Source organism: Amblyomma maculatum, chromosome 2 (genome assembly GCF_055883805.1).
Source record: "Amblyomma maculatum isolate TAMU_Amacu chromosome 2, ASM5588380v1, whole genome shotgun sequence".
Lineage (NCBI taxonomy): Eukaryota > Metazoa > Arthropoda > Arachnida > Ixodida > Ixodidae > Amblyomma > Amblyomma maculatum.
The window spans coordinates 33,094,704-33,108,427 of record NC_139345.1 but is presented as its reverse complement, the minus strand read 5'-3'; the positions used below and the strand labels follow the sequence as shown (position 1 = coordinate 33,108,427).

General features: G+C 44.6%; 1 protein-coding gene across 1 annotated transcript in view; it reads left to right on the top strand.

Moving 5' to 3' along the window:
- The window catches only part of LOC146198303 (lachesin-like), a 106,768-nt gene extending 96,360 nt beyond the window's left edge, over positions 1-10,408 (top strand). Inside the window, exons 5-9 of the mRNA XM_084591883.1 lie at positions 3,216-3,395; positions 5,564-5,692; positions 6,102-6,389; positions 9,781-9,846; positions 10,308-10,408. Of these exons, the coding sequence (XP_084448009.1) occupies positions 3,216-3,395; positions 5,564-5,692; positions 6,102-6,389; positions 9,781-9,846; positions 10,308-10,408 (764 nt within the window). The remainder of the gene's footprint in view (positions 1-3,215; positions 3,396-5,563; positions 5,693-6,101; positions 6,390-9,780; positions 9,847-10,307) is intronic.
- The last annotated feature ends 3,316 nt before the right edge of the window (positions 10,409-13,724 follow it).

The window sequence follows — 13,724 nt, the reverse complement described above, 5'->3', positions numbered from 1 at the left end:
GAAGTACGAAGGGGAAGCGCAGACCTAGGTCAACGTTAATTATGCACTTACATCGAAAGACCGCAGCGCGTGGAACACGTTTAATGGACTTGACGGAGAGTGTTTTTCGTCCTTTGTTTCTTTGCTTGCTTGTTTTTGTTTTCTTAACGAAAGTTTATAACCGAAGCTAGGAGCTCACTCGAGCAGAATCTGCCCCGGAGAAGAAAGAGTGAATGATGCAGAAACAAAGTGCACGAAAAAGGTGAAAGACAAAGGAACTATCGCCACAGCAAGAAGAGGGAGGGAGCCATTACAGAGTGCGACGTGTTATCACCCTTTGGCGGGCGAAGACAGGAGCGCGGTGCGAGGGGATGCACACGCATGGCAGACTAGATTCGATTTCCACCACATCCTCTTTGTTTTGCCCGTAGCAAAGTCGCGTGATTCGGTCTGGCGCCTCCGCGTGCGCATAGTGGGGTCGCGACCCGCGCGAACCTACTGGGGCAACCCCTGCCGCTGCGGCAAGAGAGAGGGACTCGAAGAGGCCCACTTACTGCCAGACGCCTAATTAGATTTCTCTAACAAAGATGGTCATGCCCGTGTGTCTAGAGTTGTCTCTGTGATGGCGTCTTTTTCTGCGATTTTCTTTTTACCTTCCTTTTCTCGTTGTCCGGGCTCTGTGGCAAACGTCTGCTGAATATGCATTGTGCAAGCATCTTTCACCCATCGTCCCTGGTACTTACTTTTTTGATACCTATGCGACACGAAAAATGTTTTTTTATTTATTTTTTTTTTTGGAAACTCCGAGAACTCTTTTCTGTATTATCCAGTATAACGGCTTCAAAACCGTGCTGATATGTGAGCTACAAATGAAATCCGCAGTCCTTATTTTCCCCAAAATTTGCTGAGCGTTTTGCACAAAATACCGAGCGTTTTTCTAAATACGGTCCAAAAATTAAAAAAAAAGGCATCTGGCTATTAATTTATTTTAACCCTGGGGCTATACTGGGGACTACCTAGAGCACCAGGTGAGACGTAGGCTGCTTCATAGCTAGGTACGTTAGTTAAACTTTTAAATTCTTATTTTAGGGAATATGCTGTACTTACAGTGCTGTAGCTTGCCATCCAGCTATTGTAGCCAAGAAAAAAATTCTTAAAGTAAATTAGAGAGCTCGTACGTTACAAGGTGCACTGATGCACTGACGTCAGCCTGAGAGGCGGCTTCACATGATAACTTAGCGCCAAGGGAACTTGTCCGGATTACTTCGCTTCGCCTCTGCGCTTTAAAGCCGGAGTACAAGAGAAATAACAGCCCGCATCTGGTACTGATACGGAAGTTATCAGCGAGACCACGGTCGAAGCGAAATTGATAATGAAAAATTGCGCCGCCGTCTGGCTCTCAGGTGATGCCAGCAGAGTGTGAAATCTGTGGGTTAAGCGATCCGCGTCCACAGGCGGGCCGACGCTGTGTTACTCAGGAAAGCCGCCTATTAGCGCATTGTAACACGCAGTACGATGTTTTGTAAAGAAAGTTTTTCCCACGGCTATAATATTGAAGGACTAGCTCTGACTGTGCGAATGCAAGGTCACCTAAAATGAGAATATAACGGTAAATTAACAAATTTATTTAATTGGCGAACTAGTTGATACATTTTTCCCCTTACCTGGTGTCCGCCGTAGCCACCAGCATAGCTTTAAAAATAAAATAAATCTAAAGCCAGTTACCTTTCTAAACTAAAATTTCTGAGCCTTAAAGAAAGATAGATAGATGGATTTATTGAAAGGGAAAGGCAGAGAGGTTGGCTGGAATAATTCAAATCTGGCCTGCTACTTTGCACTGGGGAAGGGGAAAGAGAGAAGAAAGAAGATCGTGATGGGTGACGATGTGGGAGAAGGCATATGAAATACATATCTACAGGCACAGTGGTTTGCTTTACAAGCGCGAATCAAGTTCGCTGGCGCATAAAAAACGGCTAAGAGCCCGCACTGCCTGGACACCCTTCCCCTTGTCCTGCCAAGCGCCCAGCAGCAGTTCCTCCGGCAGAGGACTCTAGTCCAAATGCTTCAAGGAAGCGGCTAGCACACTTCTTTCGCACGCATACGCTGGGAACACCAATAATATATGGTCCACAGTCTCTGGGATGCCACAAGTTGAACATTCCGGCGAGTCCACCTGTCCAATTAAATGTAAAAGAAAGACATCCCGCATACGCGTTACTATTAAGCATTTAAGATGATCTTTACAACTACGACTGTACTTTATATATAGAAGTTAGTACTTACGAGTGTAACACACCTATGTGTAAAACTTTAAAAATGTTATGCATTTGTTTTCCTCTGGGTTACCGAGAGATGTTTATTTGCAGGAGTGCCTTTCGCATCAAAGGGTATTTGACTCCGAGAATTTCGTTGTTTAGTAGTAGACAACAATTCATTATGCCCCAGCACTAGAAAAGAGCAGTGAATGCATCCTAATACCTTAAGCAGCCTAGTGAAACACGGATAACAATGTCGATGGTGGTTGTTTGTGGACAGCTCAGAGTAGCCGAACTACTGAAAGTCAAAAGAAACTGAACAACGGTTGAGGAAGAGCCACAGTCCGCTGTCCCCCGTTTCGACAAGTGGACATCTATTCGCCAAGGCGAAGCCAGCTGTCGAAACGTTGGCCAGTGTATTGGTTCGGCCCATTCCCCGTTGCATGATTTCCTTTAACTTCTTGTGCCCATAACTTTCTCCTCGTTTTACTCTGAATCAGTATAGATGTGGTAAATATAAAACCGCAACTTTGAACCGCAATTCTTAGCCGCACAAGTTTCTTCAAAATTTAATATTGCTGATAATAAATCTCCAGAAAGCTGAAGGACCAGACTCCTGCATCACGCTCGTTTTCCAGTAGTCGGGACTCGCCAATAGCAATGGGACAATGAAAAATAATTACTATTTTCGTTTGCACTTAAAATCTAATATTTGCCTCCTCATGATCCAAGCACAAGAGACGAATAGTAAGGGGCTGAGTGATCGCCGTTCTGAAGATAACGGCGGTGTTGCCTAGCCCCTGGTTACCGAAAAATAATAAAAACAAAAACAAAAAATCTTGCTCGGTGGCACCATAGTTTACTTGCGAAAGAGAGGGAAGGAATCGGTGTCCTTGCCTCATTTTCCTCTAGCTCATAACACCTCCGTTTTCAGTGAAAACGGCCAAACTTCCCTCTTCATCCCCAAATGTCTGCGCGCAGTTCCCCCGGACATCGTGGGCAGCGAGAGCAGCTCGGACGTGCTGGTGCGCGAGGGCTCCAACGTGACGCTCGTGTGCCGTGCCAAGGGCTACCCGGCGCCCCGCATCACCTGGCGCAGGGAGGACGGCACGCCCATCGCCGTCGGAAACTGGCAGGAGCAGCTGGGCTCAGCGGTTGACAGTGAGAGTAGTCAATTATACTGCGTTGCGTTTGTCTCTAAGCAACCCGCCGTACCCCCAGCGACTACATCTATTACGACACGCAAGGGCGGCGAAAAAATGCAAAGATGTCCGCACTTGCATAGAAATTGAGAACATGAAGCTCAGAAACACATACACTAGAACGCGGTCGAAATGAAAAGAAGCATTGAGAACAGTTTTAAGGGAAGTAGGACATTACTATGCTTTTAACAGACTTCCGTATATTAAAAGCATTTTCAATATGCTGTTTTTGGCGTTTTGATTCGATCCATTTGATTGAGGTATTAAGCCGCGCTAGTTTAGCAACTTTTTGCGCACCGGTAGAGTCTGACAGTAAAATTTTCAAGGCACTAGTCGCGGATGGATTCCCCAAAACGGGCTCCGATGACGGACGCGAGGACTGCTCGTGTCTGTGTTCCGTGCATACGTGGTGCGCCTGACCCTGTGGTCATGTGCGAAGGACCAGCGTAGGACAGCGTAGAGGGGGCCAGCTGATTGGCGCCACGAGGGCGGCGAAGAGCCGAGGCGAAGAAGAAGAAGCGTAGAAGCGTAGAAGATTGCCACAGAAGAAGCGTAGAAACAATGGATGCGGGCAGCTGCAAGGAGGTAGGAAGGAGACGATCATTGGCTCGTGAAAACAAGGAACCGGAGATGCGACTCGGCTGCCGAGCAGGGAGGCCACATCCTGAAGACGCTCAGCTCTTACGCTTGTACATAGTGTAAAAAAAGTATTTGTACTAGTAAGTAGTCGTCAGTAGCCCGGTGGAATCGGGAGGTGAAGGAGAGAGCGAGAAATAACATTGTTTAACTGCACTTAAGACACCTTAAGTGCGATAAGGCGGAAGCATTTGGAGCTGACTCTACAGCAGTGTTTATTAGCAATGACCCGGAAGTGCTTCTTGCGTGTCGGATTCAATGTGAGCAGCTCCACACGGCGGCGATGGCGAGCGCGCTCGTCGCGGCCCTTAGTCTTCATAGCTGGCGGTAGATGGCGTGCGCCACGCGCCTTCCTAGATGCTAGATTTCTGTGAGCGACACGACCTAGTTATTGTAAAATAGAGAAACAAAATGCAAGGGACAAATCACGTGGGAATTCCGCAACAGGCAGACGACCATGGTCTAATGTCTAATGTCGCAGGGAATTCATAGCAAGGTCACACAAATGGAAATAGACCAAGAAGGTTAGTGTAACCTGGGAAGTGATCATAAACGTAATAGTCTGCAAATGAGACCCTTTAATAAAATAGAAACGGAACATAGACAAAAAGTAAACGCAAGATTAAACGACGACCAAAGTGGTTAGGAAAAAAGGGCCTTTTTGTATCTAAACTAAATTGCCGCCTTTGTGATCCTCCGGAAACGATTGATCACTGTTTCATTGATTGTAAAGATGCAATATTGTTCTGGGGTATTTCTCAACAGACACTGAACAAAAAAAAAAAAAAGACGATTTGACACAGCATTCTCTACGATATCTCACTGCGTTGCCATTTGTTGATAAGCCTTTAGACATGCTCTTTTTAATTGGGTTATCCAGCCTCTGGAAAACGCGCATGATAGACAGAAATGTGAATATGTTATTTCTACAAAAGATTATGTCTGTAGAATAATTGTCCATTTAGGAGCATTGTATGCACAGGCTGACTTTGAACCGGAGTGGCACTCACTCTTCGTGATGTGCTCTACATTGCCTCTTGTTTAGAGTTTTGTTGACTTGGTATGGTGTTGATTTGATGCTCTTTTCCTAATTATTTGTACATAGTCCGTCTACACAGGGCATTGTTTCAGTGTAATAAATATCATGCCTAAAAAAGAAAAGAAAAGAACTGGAGTAGTGGTTAGGGCCCTCATCTGGTGATCGTAGGAGTAGGAGTTTGATTTCCAGTTGAGGATGTTTCTTTTTTTTTATTTATTAAAGGTTAAACAAACCTCGCCCATATCCCTCGGAATTTCTCAGACATCTCGTGAACGCGCAGGTCCTTCTAACACAGATGAGCATAAAGGGTTTTGCTTTAATATGATTACGTTTGCACAATGAACAATTCAAGGTTAAGAAAACATGCAGCACCCTTTAACGAAAGTTGTAGACAACTTGATAAAAAACGAGATGCATACTAATTTATGTTCGTCTTTCTGTTGTGTATGCAGACGTTTCCTACGAAGGCGAAGAGTTGAGCATCACAAAAGTCAGCCGTCTTCACATGGGGCCGTACCTGTGCATCGCTTCCAACGGCGTTCCGTCCCCCGTCAGCCGGAGGATTCTTCTGCAAGTCCACTGTGAGGACAAATGCACGGCACTTAGCTGCCAAAACCTATTGCAGTTCAAGGTTTTTCCTTGAAGTGAAGTAAAATATGAACAGCATCATGTGGCCTGTTCTTAGGCTTCAGTCTGCAATTAAGATAAGCACACAGTTTGTCGATTCACGGGCAAATGTTTCCAGAAGGCGCACCGCGAATAACAGAAATTATGTTCTTGTTAATTATTAGCTGCCATAACATCGAGGACGTCCTTATATATCTTGAAGATAGGATAAAAAAATAGTAGCATGAAAGTAAAAGTACTACATTGTGTTTAAAATTTGCGCGCTAGAAAAGTTTAGGATATTTCGACATAAAGTTTCGCAAAAAAATGCAGCCTACACTAGGCAAAGATACGCCAATGAATGGTGTCTCTGTTGTGTTCCAGTTCCACCGATGATTTGGATACCAAACCAACTCATCGGAGCGCCGCTTGGCGGTGAAGTGGTAATGGTCTGCAACACCGAGGCATATCCGATATCGATCAACTACTGGACTCTGGAGAGCGGCGACCTCATCGCCGAGTCGGCCAAGTACTCACTCAACCGCACAGAGAACGTCTACAAGGTACACATGAGGCTGCGGATACGACGCATTGCCCCCGAAGACTTCGGCGCCTACCGGTGTTTCGCCAAAAATTCCCTGGGCTCTACGGAGGGTTCCATACGACTGTACGGTAAGCGCAAAGCACTTCTTGAGCCTTGGCTCAATAATTTGTGGTTGCGCTTTCCTTTTAAGAATTGTGTACATCGAGCTATTAAAATATAACATATTTTCACGGGAATACGCTCGTAATGCTTACAAAATGTGTACCCCGCTACTGGCGGCGTGTGCTTCATTGTGTCGTACTGCAAGTATGCTCGGGTGGGATAAGGTCATGTGCCCTACTCTGATCAGCGACGCTGGAATAAATGAACCTTCAAGCAATTTTGGCTTATCCTGCGTTGTATTCCAGGAATTTGTTGAAGGAACCCGATCCAGCTGGAGGAACGCGTTGCGAAAACAAATATTTATTTTTTTTTGTTCTCCGTCGCGTTAATTTGAGTTGAGAGGAACCTATTCATAATCTGAGAAACGATAACCTGAATGAAAAAGAGCTGAAGCTATATTCTTGCCCATGCGTCAAATCCCAGGCTACAGAGATGCCTTTTTCTCTCTCTCTCTCTTTTTTTTAACAAGCGTACCTCTGTGTTGATCTCTATTAAGGCCGGAAGACACTGCCGGTACTTTTCCAAAAGAGCGTTTATTTGAGCCTAAATACAAAACATGTAAGCTGCTCTAGTAGTAATCATTTCCCACTTTAAGCGTAGTAGAAGAAAAATAATCTACATGTGCAGGTCTAGACCAGTTGTCCCAATATGAAAGTGTTACATCAAAGCGAGAGGCACTGCGATCGACGCCAGGCCCCTCCTCCAAATGTAAGATGAGGGTTTATTTAAGGCACTGGAACCAGTGAAGTAGCGAAGGCCGTGGTCAGTCAGGTCGAGTAGCGAGTACTTGCAGCGATAACAATGTCGCTGAAGAGAAAGTGCAGAATGTTTGATCTTCGCTTTTACACAATTCCTGATTGGGGTGTATCAATGACTCACCAGGGAAAAGAAAAAGACGCAAATATCTGATTACAAAGAAAGGCAGGTAATATTCTTTAGCGTGTAACTCCAAGTACTGATATGCGTCGTACCCTGTGAAGGGCAAGACAATGCTAAAAACATGTTCATGGGAAGTACTGCTGATTCCTGCCCTACGTCGCTGTTATAGAGCGAAGAGGTATTATAAGGTAAATAATGTCTGAAGAATGATTTGCACAATACGAATTTTAAAATATGTTTCCGAAGTTACCTCGCGATGACACTCTACTCTAGCGTATCCAAAAAGCATGAGGCAGCTTTCGCTTTTCACGTGAATTGGTGAAAACATTTTATTAATTTTACGTGCCTCCCATTTATTTCAGGCTGCATTTCGCAAAGCAATTCGCTTCCCTTTGTCATCTTAATTCTGAACTCTAGCTCGCTCTTGTCGGGCTAACATTGCGCGAAAAGGCGCTGACGACGGCACGAGCTTGCGGGGAGAAGCAATGATGATCACCTTTGAGCATACGGCCGGCAGAGATACGGGGACACAAAAGACATCCAGTATAAGCCTTCCTCTTCACTGGCCGGCCGTGCGAAAAAGAGCTAGATGAGAAAGGGGAGAGGATGAGGAAGAGGGAAACATCGAGGCACGTTGAGCATTAGCGACACTCTTCCGGAAATGGGGTCCCGTATGTGCCGGCTGCCACGACGACGAGGAGCCGCGGTCAGCTGGCTGGAGGCGTCGCAACAGCCTCCGATTAACGGACCGTGGGGATCCGAACGAGTCGTGTAGAAAAACATGACGAGACGACTGATCGATTTCGCGGATTTCCGACATAATGGCTTCCGGTCCGTGTTTGTTATTGCCGCTTGCGCGAACACTTCGGCGCCGACGACGTGGATGACAGTCCTCGCTTCTTCCTGCGCGCTTCCTGGCTGGATGGCCGGCCAGCCTCAGTTCCGGCCTCCGAGAGTACGGCTTCTCTGGTCGAAGCGGGTCCTTGTATTAACGCTGCTTGCGATGAGCTGCCACTTCCGAAGCGATAAAAAAAAAAAAAAAAAAACAATTTGCTGAAGGAACAGTTTTTCCACAGCGATTACCGCGGAGGGTGCTGGAAAAAAAAAGGAAGAGGAAAGTAATGCCATATTTCAAAGAGAGAACAGGCTCGAAGCTGCCTAGCGCGCATGTGTACAGGCTTCGCGTTACAAGCTCACCGTAGTAGCGACAAGATGGCATTGAAAATTTAGGCTCGCTCAGTCAGGCTATGCTGTGAGCGCGCACCGGAGTTGTGTCATCGCCACCTTCGGATGACGTGCCGCTGGTAAAATTAGCACCAAATACCTAACAAAATGCACTATAGGGATTCATAACTGAAATCGCTCTTTCTCTGATAACCTCCCTGCACAATGTATAGGGCGAGTCTCGCGTAAGTAGGTCATGCTATAAGAGCGCTTGGCCCAACAGCATGCCCTCTTAGAGCATGTAAATATTATGCAGGCACTGTGTCAAACAAATATTTCCAGCGCTAACGCTACATAAAGCGTGCGCGTGCTTAGCTGCTCACTAATGTATTCATTAAGGTGCGTACGTTATTACATGCACTCTCAAAATAATTCAGGGTAAGAACAATAGTGCATCATCTCATGGTCGGGGACGGTGCAAGGAAATTTAAAAGTCGAGTTTGCATACTTCTTGTGCATAGAGTTTTTTTTGTGTTATTTACTGTATGTTTCCATACAGAAGCTTTGCATTTCATATTTCCTAAATTCAAGTCATGGAGACTAGCACTTGACACTTGGAGCTGGCCTTTAGATTCCCGTTATTCGCATATACGTACATAAGGAAACACACACACACACACACACACACACACACACACACACACACACACACACACACACACACACACACACACACACACACACACACACACACACACACACACACACACACACACACACACACACACACACACACACACACACACACACACACACACACACACACACACACACACACACACACACACACACACACACACACACACACACACACACACACACACACACACACACACACACACACACACACACACACACACACACAGAAGCTTCTCGCCATTTGACTTATGTATGTTTTGGTCACGCAGCACCGTATCCTGCAGCAAACATCCCATCTGTTGATACAAGTTGGGATCATGCAAAGATGCGCTTATTAATTAACTAGCTAAGATAAAGCGGATTATCCTGCTACAGAGTAACAACCATGTTGAGCAGCGTGGTTGTTGATTTTATTCCCATGCAACTTATTAGCACGGTTCGAAGCACACCTTTACATGGATTTGTGAGCTTATTGATTGTGAGAAGAGCGTAAAGTATGACACCCTTTATTAATTACTTATTCCAAGAAATGAGAGTGATAAACGCTAAAACTGATTTTACTTTTTATTATTTTGATATCCTAAACGGTCATCATTTTTTGTCGCTCTTCTCTAGAAATTCATGTGCCGCCAACAGCAAAGGTGAAAGAACCTTCAACTGCAAGGATTCAGAGCGTCGAAGGTGAGTCAGAAGTTCATTATTGCGCGTTATTGTCGCCTTATGTCACAGAAAGAGTCCACAGTCACCCTGCCGCGGTCCCCGTGGCGCAAGGTTACAATGATACATCGAGCAATTCTTGGTCTCTGCTGGTGTGGAGGGCTAAACTTTTCCATAATCCCCATTACTTTTTTGGCCCACTGCAACAAACGTGTTTTATGCGTGTGCAAGAGCTTACGACTCAAATTTTTAGCATACTCATATTGTGATTAGCTTTAGACGAGTGGGGAGTAGAAATATATCCCAAATATGTAAATTTACTGCTCGAAACTATTCCTTAGAAAGTTGCTCTCTGGAAAATTTTAACGAAAATGCTCGCGAAGAGCATCGTTGGACGTAAACCGACTGCGACTGAATGCTGCTAGATTCTGTTCAGCGCATATCATTCATGCAAACTTATACGAATTTCTGCTTGTGCTGTCCAGAGGGCAAACTTGAGGCTTCCGACGCAGCCATCACCAAGCATCAAAGTTTCCCACTGAGGCCGCCAATCTCCGGTTCTTTGCCGGAAGGCGAAGGCAAGTAGTGTCCTTCTTTGCGAATGTTTAGACGCAGAATATTTTTAAACTGCACATTGTCATGTAGTCCGCGTATTTTCTAGAGTAGTTCATAAGATGCAACGAGTACCTAAATACTTGAAAACCTTTTGTCTTTTGCAAAGCATAAACGTTCAGCCGTTAAAAAGCAATTGCAGTGCTTCGAAAAACGAATTGGTGGAAACATTTGGGATTATTAGTTGGGTTTAACATAGCTGCGGGATGGAGCTAGTATAAATAACTTTTTCTTTTTTTTTTTTTTGCATTTCAACTGCAGGCGATAACAAATTTAGTCTGTCGTCTTTCATAACGAAAAGGTACAAACATTCACTTATGTTAAACTGGAAAGATAGAGTTGAGGAAATTTTACATTATTAGGTGTGTTAGTAGCACCCGAAAGCATTAATTATCCGAAAATATACAACACTTGCATCTACACGAAATGGTAACAGTAGAGGGAAGGCACCGATTTCAGACAGCGCTGATTTCAGGCGGATCTCGCAGAGTGTGGCTTATTACCTGCATATAACGTGCGTGCCTTGCCGCAGGCAATAACAATGTTACACCAGTTCAGCGTGATTAATTAACGCTGTATGTAACCGATAATTTCAATAATTCTCAGTCGAAAAAACAAACAAACTACAGAATAATGTCAAAATTACGATAAAATATTTTGTAGTTCTGTCATACGTCAGCCTTTTCTAAAGTTCTGTACTAATTTTCGGCTGTAACGACACAAAATTCTGTTGTTACTCCAGAAATTTCTGTACAACACATTCGCTGTCAAAATCCGGTCAAACATTCTATTGTAGCAGTAAATTTCCTGTAGTTTTTTTTTCTCCGGATGAGACTTGGCCGCTCGACGTTGGACCTCAAGGCTTGGATGCCTGAAACGCACGCAAAAACACGGCACTAAACAGTACAAGTTGACCGTTTACAAAACACCAAAAGATATATTCTCTAATCTGCATCCTCAGCGTGTATGCATTTCATAAATGACATCTCTAAAATAGGATCTGTTCAAGGAAAAACCATCAGATTCATTTACATCCCCTACGACCGCATGCTTTCACCCTCATCTCAAGCGCGCGTAATTATCACTGGAGCCACTGTCGTACCGACGCACGTGTGACGACCTAATCATGCAGCATAAAATGTTACACGAATCAACATCATCGAAACGCCTATCACACTGATCACACCCACAGCACGAATTACCCGACAGACTCACTCACTGACCATAGTTCCTTTCACGCTCTTTTCAGATTGGCTTAAGTTTTTTTTTTTTTTTTTTTTCACGGACGATTGAATTATGGAATAACTTGGACGGTTCTCTGCGTTTTCTGCAAACTAAACAATTTCAGAAATAACTGCCTAATCATTTTACCTGGTATTGTACTGAAACGCTCCATAACCTAGTCCGGCAATGTCTCTAACAAAATAGAGAGCAGTATTTGTAAATAAAAACACACTTTTTGTTTCCCGTTACTGTGCATTCTCGGATACTGCTTTGTCGTTCAAAGCGGCTCAAATGTATCATTGCAACAAAATACGATGTTTTTGTTATTATAGCTTCCACTGAGTTCTTGCAGTGTCAGGAACGGGTCAACGCAAGGCCATTAGAAGCCCTCGCCGCATCCCATGCAAGCCACCATCAAAGTAAAAATGTAGCCAGCGTGCACCCGCTCAACTCTGTCTGCCTTCCCCATCCAAAAGGTTATGTCGATTGTGTAAGCAGATTAGAGTAAAAACAGCAAAGCAGTCATTGAGGGCAATGCAATGACTTTCGCATAATTAGCGCATTAGATGAGTGATCGTCTCGTACACTTTTTTTTTTTTTTTTTTTCATGTACCGGACACGAATTTTCCGATTGTGAACCCGCCAAAGCAAATGCCATCGCTACATGGCGAAACTCAGACTGCCTGCAGCTGATAACCCAGTACCTTTATCGCCCACGAGTCTGTGTCAGTGTAGTTTCAGCCTTAGACGTTGCCTGCGTTAAGCCTGCAGTTGTGTAGTAACTGAATGAAGCTTTCCTGAATCCTTCTTCACAGGCTCAACTTCACACTCAGCGGGCGTCAACGGTGTCTCCAGCGTAGTCTGGGCAGTGTCACTGGCACTGTGTGCACGGGTATTGCTTTTGTGTATGACGTGATCATGACTGGAAGAAGCGCTTTGCTCGCTGAGCTGGTGGTGCCGAGTTCAGAGCAGGACTTTGTGGACGAACAATGGTGCCCGGCCCCGTCTTGTGCTTCCAGTTGAAGCTTCGAGCTTCCCTCACGCTGGTTTCTCTGCGCTGAGCCACGTCTCCGTGTCACAGAACAAGACTCATGGGTGTGAACGCAACCGAGGGCAGCATGGAGCTGCGGCGATTGCTGCTTGAAGCGCTCCAGTGGTCACATGCACTGTGCGTCAGAACGAAGTCGAAGATCTTAGCGGTGCCGTAGAAAAGTACTCATGTTATGGAATGCACATGGAGTTTAGGACATTGTGCGACCTGGTGCGTTTGTGACGCGTTCGATTCGCTGTGTTTGGCGCTACCACTCTATACGTATATAGGGCCCTTCGTATTCAATCGAATACTGATTTTACCCGATCCTTCCTCCCGAACCGATGGCTGTACTCTGGATTAATCATGATTTCGACTCAAAAATACGTTGTTGGAAACTGCGTTTTCCAGTACACCAAGCTGGAGATATCACGCAATAAGTTTCGCATACGTTGCGCGTATTTAAAAGGTGTTTTCTGTTGAATAATGGTTTTCAGCTTTTTTTTTAATGTTTACTAGACATGGCACGGTTCAATTTCTGGGTAATTTTGAAAAGGGCGTCTTCGAATCTAGAGACCAAAACTTGGCTGCTCTCCACACATGGCATTGCTGTTATTCTATCAGGCACTATCTACACTAATGGCTTCCTGTTACAAGACTCGAGCGCGTTTAAAATCACCGTTGTGATGTAGAATGAATGTTTTAAATGTTTGTTTTAAGTTTTTAAAAGTCTACGAAAGCAGGCAGGCCGGTCTTATATGAACATGGAAGTGTGCGTAGGAGACTGGTGATGTATATATTCCGCAAAATAATTGTAATGCTCCAGAGAGAGAAAAAAAAAAAATCTTGATACGAAAACAGCAACCTTATAGCGAGAACTGTGATTTTCATGTTATTTTTTGAATATTGAGCAAAAAAGTTGTGTTTTTACTTTTGCACAAAAACAAACATTTAAAGCAAATCCCGTCATTTGCCAAGAAATTTTAGAACCTCCGAATGAAGACGTCTTTTTTTTTTTCTTGGCGAATAACAAGAT